General features: G+C 41.5%; 1 protein-coding gene across 2 annotated transcripts in view; it reads right to left on the bottom strand.

The window, feature by feature from the left end:
* The window catches only part of si:ch211-266o15.1 (zinc finger MYM-type protein 4), a 126,226-nt gene that overhangs the window by 85,026 nt on the left and 26,176 nt on the right, over positions 1 to 15,024 (bottom strand). For both annotated transcript variants that reach the window (XM_060933642.1, XM_060933640.1), the window contains exon 3: positions 11,514 to 11,705. In XM_060933642.1, the coding sequence (XP_060789625.1) occupies positions 11,514 to 11,705 (192 nt within the window). The remainder of the gene's footprint in view (positions 1 to 11,513; positions 11,706 to 15,024) is intronic.

Consider the following 15,024-nt stretch of genomic DNA (forward strand, 5'->3'; position numbering starts at 1 on the left):
ATGTACTAGTTGTGAACATTCACATTATTATCAATCTCATTTATTTAAAATCAGATAAAATCATGCCATCATGATCACTGCTTAAAGTACCAATATTTGGTTGTTCTTTTGTTCAGACGAAGAGCTAGCACTAGAGAGTTCACCGGCGTTTTCATGCGCCATTTCCACTGAGTAGAACAGCCAGTGAACCGCAGCGTGTTCTTCCGCTGACGTCACAGCATGGCCGCGAGCCAGGGACCCAGTTTTCTTGCGCTGTGCAATTAAAAGTTGGATATTCGCGTAACAGCTTCTTTTCACGTAATTATAACAGAAATCTAACATGTTTGCCATGTTGTATAGTTTATTTAAGAAATTGCATAGAGTCATGTTCGTGTCATCAGACCTTTAAGTGCACTAGAAATTATAATTTAAGGTTTCTGCTTTTATTGCAAGAATTTCTAGAAGATTTTATTGATAATTACAGTGATTTGTAAAGTTCTGGTTAATGAATAAGAAGCTAAATTTAAACTTAACATTTTATTAAGTTAGTAAATAAAATGTGTTAAATGCCGAATAAAATATACAACCCCGATTCCAAAAAAGTTGGGACAGGGGCAATAAGAGGCTGGAAAAGTTAAAGGTACAAAAAGAACAGCTGGAGGACCAAATTGCAACTCATTAGGTCAATTGGCAATAGGTCATTAACATGACTGGGTATAAAAAGAGCATCTTGGAGTGGCAGCGGCTCTCAGAAGTAAAGATGGGAAGAGGATCACCAATCCCCCTAATTCTGCGCCAACAAATAGTGGAGCAATATCAGAAAGGAGTTCGACAGTGTAAAATTGCAAAGAGATTGAACATATCATCTACAGTGCATAATATCATCAAAAGATTCAGGGAATCTGGAAGAATCTCTGTGTGTAAGGGTCAAGGCCGGAAAACCATACCGGGTGCCCGTGATCTTCGGGCCCTTAGACGACACTGCATCACATACAGGCATGCTTCTGTATTGGAAATCACAAAATGGGCTCAGGAATATTTCCAGAGAATATTATCTGTGAACACAATTCACCGTGCCATCCGCCGTTGCCAGCTAAAACTCTATAGTTCAAAGAAGAAGCCGTATCTAAACTTGATCCAGAAGTGCAGACGTCTTCTCTGGGCCAAGGCTCATTTAAAATGGACTGTGGCAAAGTGGAAAACTGTTCTGTGGTCAGACGAAACAAAATTTGAAGTTCTTTATGGAAATTAGGGACGCCGTGTCATTCGGACTAAAGAGGAGAAGGACGACCCACATTGTTATCAGCGCTCAGTTCAGAAGCCTGCATCTCTGATGGTATGGGGTTGCATTAGTGCATGTGGCATGGGCAGCTTACACATCTGGAAAGACACATCAATGCTGAAAGGTATATCCAGGTTCTAGAGCAACATGTGCTCCCATCCTGACAACGTCTCTTTCAGGGAAGACCTTGCATTTTCCAACATGACAATGCCAAACCCCATACTGCATCAATTACAGCATCATGGCTGCGTAGAAGAAGGGTCCGGGTACTGAACTGGCCAGCCTGCAGTCCAGATCTTTCACCCATAGAAAGCATTTGGCGCATCATAAAACGGAAGATACAACAAAAAAAGACCCAAGACAGTTGAGCAACTAGAATCCTACATTAGACAAGAATGGGTTAACATTCCTATCCCCAAACTTGAGCAACTTGTCTCCACAGTCCCCAGACGTTTACAGACTGTTGTAAAGAGAAAAGGGGATGTCTCACAGTGGTAAACATGGCCTTGTCCCAACTTTGAGATGTGTTGTTGTCATGAAATTTAAAAAAAAAATCACCTAATTTTTCCTCTTTAAATGATACATTTTCTCAGTTTAAACATTTGATATGTCATCTATGTTCTATTCTGAATAAAATATGGAATTCTGAAACTTCCACATCATTGCATTCCGTTTTTATTTACAATTTGTACTTTGTCCCAACTTTTTTGGAATCGGGGTTGTAATTCACACTTAAAATTAATGATTTCTTTCTTTTCTTTTTAAGGCTCAATTGCAGCTCCAAGGTCACCAGATTGCACCAAAAAAGACAAAATTTTCAAAATTTGCAGCAGCAGATTTTGCCCCCCAACCTACTAGGAGGGGTCCCTAAATTCCAGTGAGACTTAAAAAACACCTCTAAGTAAATACAGTGCCTTCCACAATTATTGACACCCCTTATAAAGATTAGCAAAAGTTGTTGTTTTTTTTTAAATCCACCTTTTGGTGAAGTCGCTTAATCTCACACTGAAAAACATCAGAAAAATCCAACCTTTAACTGAAATAAATTTATTCAGACAAAAGCAAATCCCTCACCAAGAAAAAGTATTTATTTTCAACAAAAAATACATGTACCACTATTCATGGGACATCTGGAAATGATAGCAAACAATATAACTGAAGCTTGTTTCCCATTTAAATTGTACATTTCTGAGTTGATTGGAGTGTGTGGGAATTTTCGAGCTGTAATTCATGACTTCCTGATTAACTGGGGAACCAATATGAGGTGACACAAAGGCCAAAGAGAACGCACAAACCAAATGAGGGAGAAGTGTGTTAACCTTCATACAGTAAGTCAGGGAATGGTGATAAAAAAAAAAAATAGCTACTCGCCTGAAAACGTCCATTTCTACTGTTAGGGCAATAATATATATATTTTTTTAAATCAAGTGGACACCAGCTGGAACTGTTACAAACTTGCCTGGAAGCGGAACCATATTTATGTACAGTGAGGAGAATAATAAGAGGCGCAAAAAAAATAAATAAATAAATAAATGAAAATTTCCCCAAGGATCAGTGTTGAATTACAAAAAGAGTAAAATCTTGGGGTTTCAAAGTCTCCAAAACCACCATCAGACTCCACCTCCATGCCAAAAGATTACCTGGAGGGGTTACCAGAAAAAAAAAAAAAAAAAAAAGCCTTTTCTGTCAGCTAACCACAAACTTAAAGGGGAACTGAAGTCATTTTTAAACTTGCTTTATTTCTTAAATTAACATGTTATTCAATTACATTTTCGGTTTTATTAACCTTATATCGTGACTCGTATTGGCATACTATATTACACTTATCAGCCTTTTTGGTTTTTAGCCATGTTGAATGTAGTTCGTATGGGCCACGGCAGGTGTCGCTTATCCGCACGATCTTCACGAGACCTGTGCAAGACTTCAAATGTGAAGCGTCAGCGCCACCATTTTGAAAACTGTTTACAGAGCAGCCAGATCCCCATATTCCAATTTAGATTAATTTTGAGATTTGCCAGCTTCATCAGTGATGGAGTGTCAGTCCTGCGCGCTGCGGTGCATGCACCTGAAGGCGTGCCTCGGGTTGCGTGCGCGCTGAGTGGACTCCAGCATGCGCGCCGTGAACAAGGCGCACCTGAGCTCAGGGCTCTACAGTGCGCACATTTCACTCGCATTTGCGAGCGAATTTTTCGGCATGCGAACGACAGAAAAAAAAAAAAACGCTCATTCGTGCGAGGGCTTCTTGCGGCCAACAATTTAGGAAAGTACTGAGCACAGACGCGATGAGTTTAACATTCTAAAATGTATCAAACGTTAAACTGCAAAGTATGTAAATCCAGTGCTGGATAGCCTACCTAATATAGTGTAACGAGTAACGGCCTGTATTGTTGTAAGTGTGTGTGTTCAGTGTTGTGTGCGCGCGTGTGTGTGCGCACGTGTTCTGCCTGCACCTTGCTCCCTGTCTGTAGTTGCGTTCATGGCCTCTGTCTTGCACTGCGGTGGTTCCCATGGTAGCCCGGGGGGTGAGAAAAAGTTACATTTTTCACATAGTGCGTTTTACCGGGACATGAGATTTCAGCATTTTTATTCTTCTCGGTCTGTAGCTTGAATAAGTTTAGGCTACTGAATAACACTTTCAGTTAAAGTTGAGTCTGGTGCTTTTGTGCTGACGCTACAATAGCCTACTATCACAATAAATATCCCCCGTAACATTTCCCGTTTTCTACTCATCTTTCTGTGATTGCCCCTCTTTCCCACAGTTGTATGTTGTGGGTGTGGCATTAGGTGGGAAAAGTGCTTTTTAGGGATTCATCAGATCATTCAACTGAGAGATAAGAGAGCTGGTTCGGACCGAGCTGAGAAATATATTCGCTATGCAGAAAATAACGGCGTTTTTTAAAAGCAATGATGGTGGAAACAAGAATAAAAGAACGGACGAGGAAGAAAGTGTAGTGAAGAAAGCTAGAATGACGGGAGAAGGTGCAGGAAAATTATATAATGAGATGGAAAGCACACACCCCAGTGCAAACATTTAGATGGGAACATACAACACAGTAGAAAAACAAATAATATACAGTATATACAAATGGTGCATGTCACAACACAGCAGAAAAACAAAGAATATATATACACAACTGGGCATGTTGAGCTGCAGATGTTAATTGCACATTAGTTATAGAAACTCAGTTCAGCTACAAAACTCAGGATATTGCACTGTATTGGGTATGGATGTAAAAGTGTAGAAATATAAATATAAAATATACAAAAGCTATAAAAACTAAAAAGTTGCTCTGTGAGGTTGCACTGTAATAAGTATTGCACTGTATCAGGTAAGTGTGAGAATATTGTCCTTTTAGGTCTTTGTTGGTGCATTGTTTCACCTGCCAGAAGTGGCATCAGTCAGTGCATGCAATTAGCCTTTTTCACATTACGTCACTTGCAGAAGAACCTCACATCCGTTTTCAGCCTTTTGAATGGAAGAAGAGGCGGCATGCTAATCTGCTGGCTAACAAGTATCAACCATAGGAAGTCAGTAAACTTCCTTTCCAAAACAAGGCAGATCGGTGACTGGAATGGTCGCTAACAATACGTAATGATAAACAACAATGCGCAATATTATCATCAATCTTATCTGTGAATGGCACAGTTTTGTTAACATATGTTGCCGCCGTATACCTCTTCTTCCATTCAAAAGGCTGAAAACGGATAGGAGTTACCCTGCAAGTGACGTAATGTGAAAAAGGCTAATTGTTCAAGGTGGTTATGGCCTGTGGGAAAAAACTGTTTTTGAGTCTGTTGGTCCTTGCTTTGATGCACCTGTAACGCCTGTCTGAGGGCAGCAAGTCAAAGAACTCAGAGCCAGGGTGGGAGCTGTCCTTGATGATGTTGTTAGCTCTGCTGAGCTCTGCTCTCTGTTTAGCTACTGTTTGTTCATTCATTCAGTTATTCGTTATTCATTTGTTTGTTCCTTCATTCATTCGTTCATTCATTCATTCTCAATTGAATTTTCCGTTGTGTTGGTGTGTCTAAGGTTTGCGCTGCAATAAACCTTTAAAATGAAAACCTGCTCGTGCCCCCATTTTTTTCCCTGTGCTCCTAAAATTTTAACTTAGGAGCACATGTGCTCCTGAAAGAAAGAAAAAAAAAAAAAAAAAAAAAAAGTGTAGAGCCCTGCCTGAGCTCAATTAAGGAACTGTGTGTTTGCCTATTTAAGGACTGTGCTGATGCACTTGCATCGCGAAGTATTACGATACGCATGTACGCATTACTGAGCCTTTCTACCCGTTGTCTTGATTTCCTGTTTCACGATCCTCATGCCTGTTTCTCGTTCTTGTCCTCATTTAGCCTTTGAATGTTTGTGCCTCGACCGACCCTTTTGCCTGTATTCTTGTTTTTGATCTAGCCTGCCGTTTTGGATTGTTTGCCTGTGTATATATTGTCTCGCTGTATATATATTCTGCACTTTATTAAACTGTATACTTCTGCACATGCACCCGCTTCCCTTGCGTACGTGACATGGAGATTATTCCATACGACTTCAAACCAACGTGAAGTAGAGAAGATATGGAAAGACGACAGGATAAGGACTAGTCTGTCGCGCTGGTATTTACGTCATTACTGTTGCACAATTAAAATGTGCCAGATCAGGCAGCTGGTGGGTTTTCAAAATAATAAATACATGCATGTATTTTTGTGATAAATACATATTACACTGAGCGCATTTCCCACATAATCCTCACTAAGGTTTCGGACATCACTACAAAATGATGGCCCCACTATATAGTGCCCTATACAGTGAGTAGGGAGCGATTTCGGACACAGGGAAAACTTCCGGCTTGATTACGTCAGCATTCGTAGGAGGGCGTGCGCGCGTCTTTTGACAATGTTGGCAGATGTTGGTCACTTTGATTTCCGCTGTACGTTTTACTTCCGTCCTACGATGTCTCGCACAGGTCTCAACGCATCTCGTTTACGGCCATCGCTTTGACATATGGACTGATAGATTACAGAGCATATTTCAAAACACTCATAACTTGCTATAGAGGTGACAAAATAGCTGTCAGAAATGCATTCCTATATTTTATAAAATGAGAAATAGAATTTATGATAAAATATTTGCCTTCTGTTCCCCTTTAAGCACCTGAAGTGTGCGAAACGCTACTACAACTTTGACTGGAACCACATTCTATGGTCCGATGTAACAAAAATGGAGCCAGTGTTTCCCCCAAGTTTACAGGTGTTTTTTTTTTTAACTGATGCCGAGTTTACTGATGCTGATCAGAGCGCAATCAGCAGGTGCAAATAAGGACACTTTTCACAGAGACTTTGTGAAGTATTGTGTCAGGTATGTAGTGGTAGACAGGTCTAAATGCAGGAAGTGTGTTTATTACCTAGCGTGATATTTACAAAAATGAAACCGAAAGCAGTCATAAACATGGCTACAAACAAACGTGACAGTGATAATATGTCACAAGGCCTCTGTGTCCTTATTTATGCGTGCTGATTGCACTCAAATCAGCATCAGGTGTTTCCCATAATGACTGGCTCCCAAGTGCGTGCAAAACCCACTCCGAAGGATCCCCAAATGTAAAGGGACTTTTTAAGTCTTGGTGAACGTGAGGTCACAAGTTGGCCTAGTGGTTAGCGTGTCCGCCGCTTGACCAGGAGATCATGAGTTTTACTCATGGTCAGGTCATACCAAAGACTATCATAAAAATGGTACCTACTATTGTCTGGCAAGGCTTGCTGGAATACAGATACGAGTGGGGAAGTCAACCTCTTGCAGTTACCAGAGGACTAGCCCCCCACTGTAACCCAAGCTGTATAAAAGCGAGAGGCCGAGGGCTATCGAAACAGAGATCTGCACCCATACGTCTCAAAGAGCCGGTTAGTACTAGGGCTGTGCCGATAGACGATGCCATCGTCCATCGACGATGGTGGTCATCCATCACGATGGAGAGCCACCATCGTGATACCACGCCCCCTCCTGTCATAAACATGCATATACGGTATCATCTGGGCCTATTTAACCTAAAAAGTTAGTTTTTTGTTAGTTTAATTAGTTAGTTTTGTTTAATATATAAATATATAACATATTATAAATACATAATTATATAAATCATTATAAAGTAATATCCTATTACCGCTTGTTCACGTAGGCTATGGTGCAGGGACGTGCTAGTGAACATATGTGGTTACACAAATACAGTATGCTACTAATAATAAATTTTGACTTCATTTTTTAGCCTACACTGTACTTTTAATGTAAAATTTGTCATGTTGTTCAAACAAATAGCCACTATTAACGACTTCAGTCGGGAAATATTGCACCTTATCAAACGGCAGTGAAGCGCAGACTTCGGCAGAAGTCAAATAACTTTAATCTGGTAAATAGGCCTACTTTCAGACACAAAATGGTCCACTCTAAGCCATAATGTCAAACCAAAGGGAAGAATGAAGGTGATTCTGACAAGTGTAAAGACAGTAAAAAAAAAAACAATATTAAATCATGATTTTAAAAGCTGGTGCAATAATTCAAACCCTAATAAATTGGAAAAATTAGCGCGTTCAAGTGCGCACTAAAGGCCGAAACGCATCTTCAATTGATATGGTGTAAATAAACAATGAGTAATAGCTTAAGTGTAGTTTCTTCTCATAGTTTGAATACTAGTCTTTCATTGTTAGAGCAGATTAATATCTTGCCGTGATCAGTGAGTGCTCAGGGAGGTTCATTTCCACCTGCGCTTTGCGCAGCTCATTTCTCCGAAGCCAGCTGTGCGCAAACGCAGTGTTGACTGCTCGGCAAACTCCAAACGCTCGGTCTGTACTGGCCCTCTGTTGCGCAAGCGAGTTGGTTATGGCCAGGTTCAAATTGTGCCCAAAACAACTTAACCACGGCCATTTCAATTGCCTGATGGCTGTGACAATATTCGCCCCGTTGTTATGCAGGCGATCTTTTTCTCCTCTATTTTCCATTCGGCAAGTGTCTCGCGCAATGCGTCTTCTAAATTGTCCGCTGAATGTGTCTCTGGCATGAAACTCGTCTGCAGGCATTTGGACTGCATTGCCCACTCTCGGTCCACATAATGTACGGTAGCTGACATATAGAGCATCATGTTGCAGCTGGACCACATATCCGTTATCAAGGCCAAATATTCCACATCACCTAGCGCTTTTTTTTCTTTACGTGCCAAAGCCTCGGATGAGTATCTAATACTTTTAATAATAATAATAATAATAATAATAATAATAATAATATATTTAATAACGTGGTATTAAAATCCCCCCCCCCGCCCACGATATGATCGTCCATCACGATGTTTGCACTGTAAACATCGTCGATGCCAATTAAGGGGACATCGCACAGCCCTAGTTAGTACTAGGACAGGAGATTGCCTGGGAAGACCAGATTCTGGCATGAGAGGGACTTTGATTTTTTTTTCTTTTTTTGAAGGTGAGGCTATGCCAAGCATCTTGCTACAGTTGTGAAATTAATTTTTTTTTTTGGAATTCTTCCCTCTGTGGAAAAGAAGTGAGAATACCATCAGGTTTTTTTTTACATCTCCGTTCAACACTGAGTCCTGACAAATTCCCCCCCTCATTTTTTCCCCTTCTATGTTTAGAAATCTCTAGTTCCCCCCCCGGATGATGAATTGATTTTGGCAAATAAAAAAGTCCGTCGTCTTCATTTTGTTCAAAACGATTTGCACATCCAAAAACGCAGCAAAACCTTCCCATACTGATCAATAACAACTAATTTGGCTGAATGAAGCGCTACAAGCGTGCCCCCTGTCACGGTGGTGTAGTTACCGTTGCTATGGGGTTAGGTGATGGTGCAAAGCCTCTATAGGGGAAATACTGGGCGCTTTTTGACAATAAGCACTCAAAGAGGGTTTGGCATAAAAAGAACGATGACTACCAGAGCATCAGCGATGCAGTAGCTCACACGCCCGTACCATGAGAAATCCGACTCGTTTATAATGAGCCAAGTTGCTCTTCATAAGAACAATTAGATCTTCCAAATAAATCAATCAAAATCCATTGAAAACTGATGGAGGAATAGCAATTTTCCTCGAAGTTCATTAACGAGAAATCACAAAACCAGAGAGGAAGTTTTGTGCACACCGATTAGATCGTCCAAACAAAGCATTCAGGATCAAAATCCATTGAAAACTCAGGGAGGCGTAGCGATTTTTGTGAATTGTGGACGGACGGACACCGCGTGACGGCAATAGCTCATCGCCCTATGGCCAGTGAGCTAATAATGAACAGAACCCAATCTCAACTGTTAAATATGGTGGAAGTTCCATGATGTTTTGGTAGGGCTGCACGATTATGGAAAAAATGATAATCACGATTATCTTGATCAAAATTGTAATCGCGATTATTAAATCACGATTATTCTTGATGTTAGGGAAATCACTTAAATTTTATTTCAATATATTCAAACAAACAATATGAACAGCTTTCAGTGCAGAATGAAATTTAAAAGAGAAATTCTGATTTCCAAATGACAAATAAATGAAATTTTTCCAAGAAATTACCAAAGGATGAAGAAACTGAAAACTCAATTGCAACAATTACATAGCATTATACTGAGGCCTACAAGTTTTTAGCTAGAAAGACCAGCCTATCAACATGCTCTGGCTTTAAACATGAGCGAAGGCAGGTCACAGCATTGCCTCCAGTGCTAAATAGTCTGTTGTTCCGACATAGTTAGCTTTTCTCTCTCACCTCAGTCTGTTACCTACTCTCACGCTATCACCCCTTGAAGAAGATACCGCTGCACTGAAGCTCTGCGCACTTGGCCAGTGTTGTCAGATGCTGCTGACGTTTTCCAGCCTAAAATATGTTCAAAACCCGTCAAAATGCACTTAAAACCGCCAAATCTGGCAACACTGCACTTGGCTTGCTTGCTTATTTAGGCGGAGTAATGAAACCTTACATGCGTCGGTTCGCCCCCTAATGGTTTGGCGGAGTATTGGTCAAAAAGTGCTTGATCAGATATACAGCAGAGCTCGCATTTTAAATGGAACTAAATCGCGATTTTCATTTAATTTAATCGTGGCAGCCAAAATCGCGATTTTCGATTAAATTCGATTAATTGTGCAGCCCTATGTTTTGGTGTCATTTTTTTCTCCAAAGGCCCTGGAAACTTTGTTAGGGTTCATGGCATTATGGACTCCATGAAATACCAGGACATTTTAAATCAGAATCTGTCTGCCTCTGCCAGGAAACTAAAACTGGGTCGTCACTGGATCTTCCAGCAGGACAATGATCTGAAGCATGTGTACAAATCAACACAAAAATGGTTCACTGAGCACAGAATCAAGCTTCTGCCCTGGCTATCTCAGTCCCCTGACCTGAACCCCAGTGAAAACCTGTGGGCTGAGCTGAAGAGGGGAGAGCACAAGAGAGGGCCGAGGACCCTGGATGATCTGGAGAGATTGTGTAAAGAGGAATGGGCTCAGATGCCCTGCTCTGTATCTCCAACCTGATAAAATGTTATAGGAGAGACTCAGTGCTGTTTTACTGGCAAAAGGAGGTTGTGCAAAGTATTAAATGTGGGGGTAATAATAGTGGCACGTGTTTTTTGTTGAAAATTATTTCTTGTGGGCGGCATGGTGGTGTAGTGGTTAGCGCTGTTGCCTCACAGCAAGAAGGTCCTGGGTTCGAGCCCCGTGGCCGGCGAGGGCCTTTCTGTGCGGAGTTTGCATGTTCTCCCCGTGTCCGCGTGGGTTTCCTCCGGGTGCTCCGGTTTCCCCCACAGTCCAAAGACATGCAGGTTAGGTTAACTGGTGACTCTAAATTGACCGTAGGTGTGAATGTGAGTGTGAATGGTTGTCTGTGTCTATGTGTCAGCCCTGTGATGACCTGGCGACTTGTCCAGGGTGTACCCCGCCTTTCACCCGTAGTCAGCTGGGATAGGCTCCAGCTTGCCTGTGACCCTGTAGAACAGGATAAAGTGGCTAGAGATAATGAGATGAGATTATTTCTTGTTTTTCTCTGAATAAGTTTATTTCAATTAAAGATTGGATTTTTTTTTTTTTTTTCATTTTTTCAGTGTGAGATGAAGCAACTTCACCAAAAGGTGGATTTTTTCTAACCCTTTTTACTAATCTTTAGCAAGGGTGCCAATAATAGGGGAACAGCCCTATGGCCTGTCTAGGAACCCTTCATCTTTGATGCATCACATAAAAGAAACATCAGGTTACCTGTGCCATCTATACCCACATTTGAAACAGCAACTTACCCGATTCATTAGCTCTCGGTGAGACACTGTTTCTGGTGTCATTTTCATCTCCAACATCAGTCGGCTTGTCTTTTTGAGTGGAGCTGCTCTCCACGTCACTCTCGTCTTCATCTGCTCCAAAAACAGGAAGCCCATCCAGCTCATCTTCCTCCATGTCTGGCTTGGACAAATCAGGTCTTGGAATCTCAGCACCTATTAATGATCAACAAACAAGTTTCAATAATCAGTGATGAACAAGAGGGAAAATAAATTTCACTTAGACTTTTTTTTTTTAAAAACACTGATAAATATTTGTAATGTTTGGAAGAAAATAAATTGGCATGGCCTAAAAGGGTCATGTGGTGCAACTGAGATTTGGCTTACAAAACCACATTTCCTAATACTTTAACAATATCAGTGCAACAGTAAAATCTGTCAGTCAAAAGAGCTTGTGGAAATCAATCTCACAATGGCATGCTTTGCGTCACTCCTAACACATTTTTACGACAAAAACCCATAAGATTTATGAAATTGTATATTCAAAATCGAAACAGATAGATAAGTACATGTTGCATTCTGTCTGCATGCTCACTTCCAAAGCATCAACTTTCCTCTAACTTTTGTAAACTTAGCCACCATAATAATTTCACTTACTGAGTCTATCTTCCAGTGTGGTTTTTTTTGTAGTTCACCTTGTAACCATGAAAACCCAGATCTTAACGAATGCACTTGCCAAAAGTCTGCACAACAGAAAATCTACAAACACTAACGCTCTTTAGTATAAATATGGAGGGTGATTATCGGAAATCACGTGCACTACTGGTCGAAAAATTAGAACTCTCGAGCAAACTAGCAGCCAATCACTTCGCCACTGTAAGGCCAAGTTTACATTAGACCGTATCTGTCTCGTTTTCTTCGCGGATGCACTGTCCGTTCACATTAAAACGCCGGGAAACGGGAATCCGCCAGGGCCCACGTATTCAACCCAGTTCGTGTCTGGTCCGGTGCTGTGTAAACATTGAGGATACGCGGATACGCTGTGCTGAGCTCTAGCTGGCGTCGTCATTGGACAACGTCACTGTGACATCCACCTTCCTGATTCGCTGGCGTTGGTCATGTGACGCGACTGCTGAAAAACGGTGCGGACTTCCGCCTTGTATCACCTTTCATTAAAGAGTACAAAAGTATGAAAATACTGCAAATACTGATGCAAATACTGCCCATTGTGTAGTTATGATTGTCTTTAGGCTTGCCATCCTTCCACCTGCAAGTGGTAAGTGACTTGCGTATGCCCGATATGCACTGGGATCTCACACACAGCGGCTCAGTCCCGAATCACTGCTCGTGCGCTTCACTCGCGCGCTCTGTGAGCTGCGCAGGGCCGGGGAGTGCGCACCCTCCAGAGGGCACTCGCTGTTCAGGGCGGAGTGATTTGGAGCGCAGGATGCCTGCGGAGCCGAGCCGCTGAGGAGAAATTTACACATTTACACATTTCAACTTACGTGCCGTCTAATTAGTCATGTGATTAGCGTATCCGTGTATTGGCGTTGCTGTGTGCACGCGAATCGTGTATTGGCGTTGCTGTGTGCACGCTAATCGTTTTTAAAAACGTTAATCTGATGATCCGCTGATACGGTCTAATGTAAACCCCACCTAAGTGAGGAAGAATTACAAATTATTTAAGAAAATGCTGTTCCTAAAAAGCGCTAAAGATGCTACAAAGTTTGGTCTAAAAATATTCAAAGGTAAGGTGATTTACCTATTTCAAAAAGTATTTTATGCGACTCGCAGCGGTCTCCAAAGTAGCCGGTCACTGGCGGCAAATCGCCGTCTGTGGCTTGTTATGCCGCCGGCTATTGTCAGTCGAGTCACAAAATTTAATATTAAATATTTGACGGCAAAAAAAAAAAAAAGTTGTGAACGTAAATTACATCCACTATGTCATGCATGTCCGTTGCCGCGTCACCTTTGTTTATATCCTCGACATGAGTGCAGCCATTACTGCCCCTTGTGCCATATGTAAGCCGTACTCTGATTGGCTTAGTGTTCCATGGACTGTGAATGGTTCATACCATCATGTGACTCACAAATGGCGACGAAGAGAGTTGCAAGCGGCTCCATGCTGGATGCGTGGCTAAAAAGGTCTAGAGGGAAAGGTAAGTATGTTTTGAACGCAAATTTATTCTGTCATTGTGTTGATATAGAAAAATAAATACGTCTTAGTCCACCGTTTCTCAGCCTTGCTTAAGACATTATAATTGCAGATCGTAAAGTTGACTCTACGTTTGACAGCTGCTCGAAAAAACAAACTGCGTGCGTAACAACGCTAATCAAGCTTAAGCTAGACGACCCGCCTCAAATACCCGTCCCGGGTAAATGTTATCCCAATTTTAGATGACTTGTTCCAAACCATCCCGCCCCATGAAAAATTCGTACTTGCATCTCTCTCTCTATATATATATAAAATTAGTTCATCTGTATTCAAGATTTCACCATATTCTTCAATAGTATTAGAGAATCTGGAGAAACTTGTCACCTTAGCTTAGTCAAAGTGCACATTGTGGAAATTGCAATATTAGAAAAGAGGCGTCAATTTCTCACTTTGACAACGCAACGGCGTGTCGTTTATTGAAACACTCAAAGAAGAAAAAAAAAGATGGCGCTCCCCATCAGATAAACAAACCGAGTTCCCGAAGAAAAACAAGATGGCGCTCCTCATCAGATAAACAAACCGAGTTGCCATCCTTAAAGGGGCTGCGTCACTAATACTTAAAGGAATACGCCACCCCCAAGTGAAATTGAGTCAGTCCCTGCAGTCCCTAGAGTTGGATGAGTGAGCCAAAGCGTTTTGTAGCCGACCCAGCCATTGTCCTGATCTGGAAACGTCCCGGTTAGCTTTAGCTTAGCGTAGTCGCTGTAATCCGGCATGTCCAGATAGCATTGTTGTTGCAAAAGTGAATCAAATAACTCAAGATTTTTTATAATTATTTCTCATGACCTGTACATTCACATTGAGTACACATATCAATGCAAATTAACACGAAGGGATTTACTAGACCAATTTATATCTGGAACTATTTTCGGCCACAGCACAGGCAAAGCACCGCTGCAGGCGCAAAGACACCATGCAGCACCTGAAAACCCTGGTTTCCCTGGTCACACTGGTGTATTGACGGAAGTTGAGGTGCTGCGTGGTGTCTTTGCGCCTGCAGCGGTGCTTTGCCTGTGCTGTGGCCGTAAATAGTTCCAGATATAAATTGGTCTAGTAAATCCCTTCGTGTTAATTTGCATTGATATGTGTACTCGATGTGAATGTACAGGTCATGAGAAATAATTATAAAAAATCTTGAGTTATTTGATTCACTTTTGCAACGACAATGCTATCTGGACACGCCGGATTACAGCAACTACGCTAAGCTAAAGCTAACCGGGACGTTTCCAGATCAGGACAATGGCTGGGTCGGCTACAAAACGCTTTGGCTCACTCATCCAACTCTAGGGACTGACTCAATTTCACTTGGGGGTGGCGTAT

The sequence above is a fragment of the Neoarius graeffei genome, chromosome 11 (genome assembly GCF_027579695.1).
Source record: "Neoarius graeffei isolate fNeoGra1 chromosome 11, fNeoGra1.pri, whole genome shotgun sequence".
Classification (NCBI taxonomy): Eukaryota; Metazoa; Chordata; class Actinopteri; order Siluriformes; family Ariidae; genus Neoarius; species Neoarius graeffei.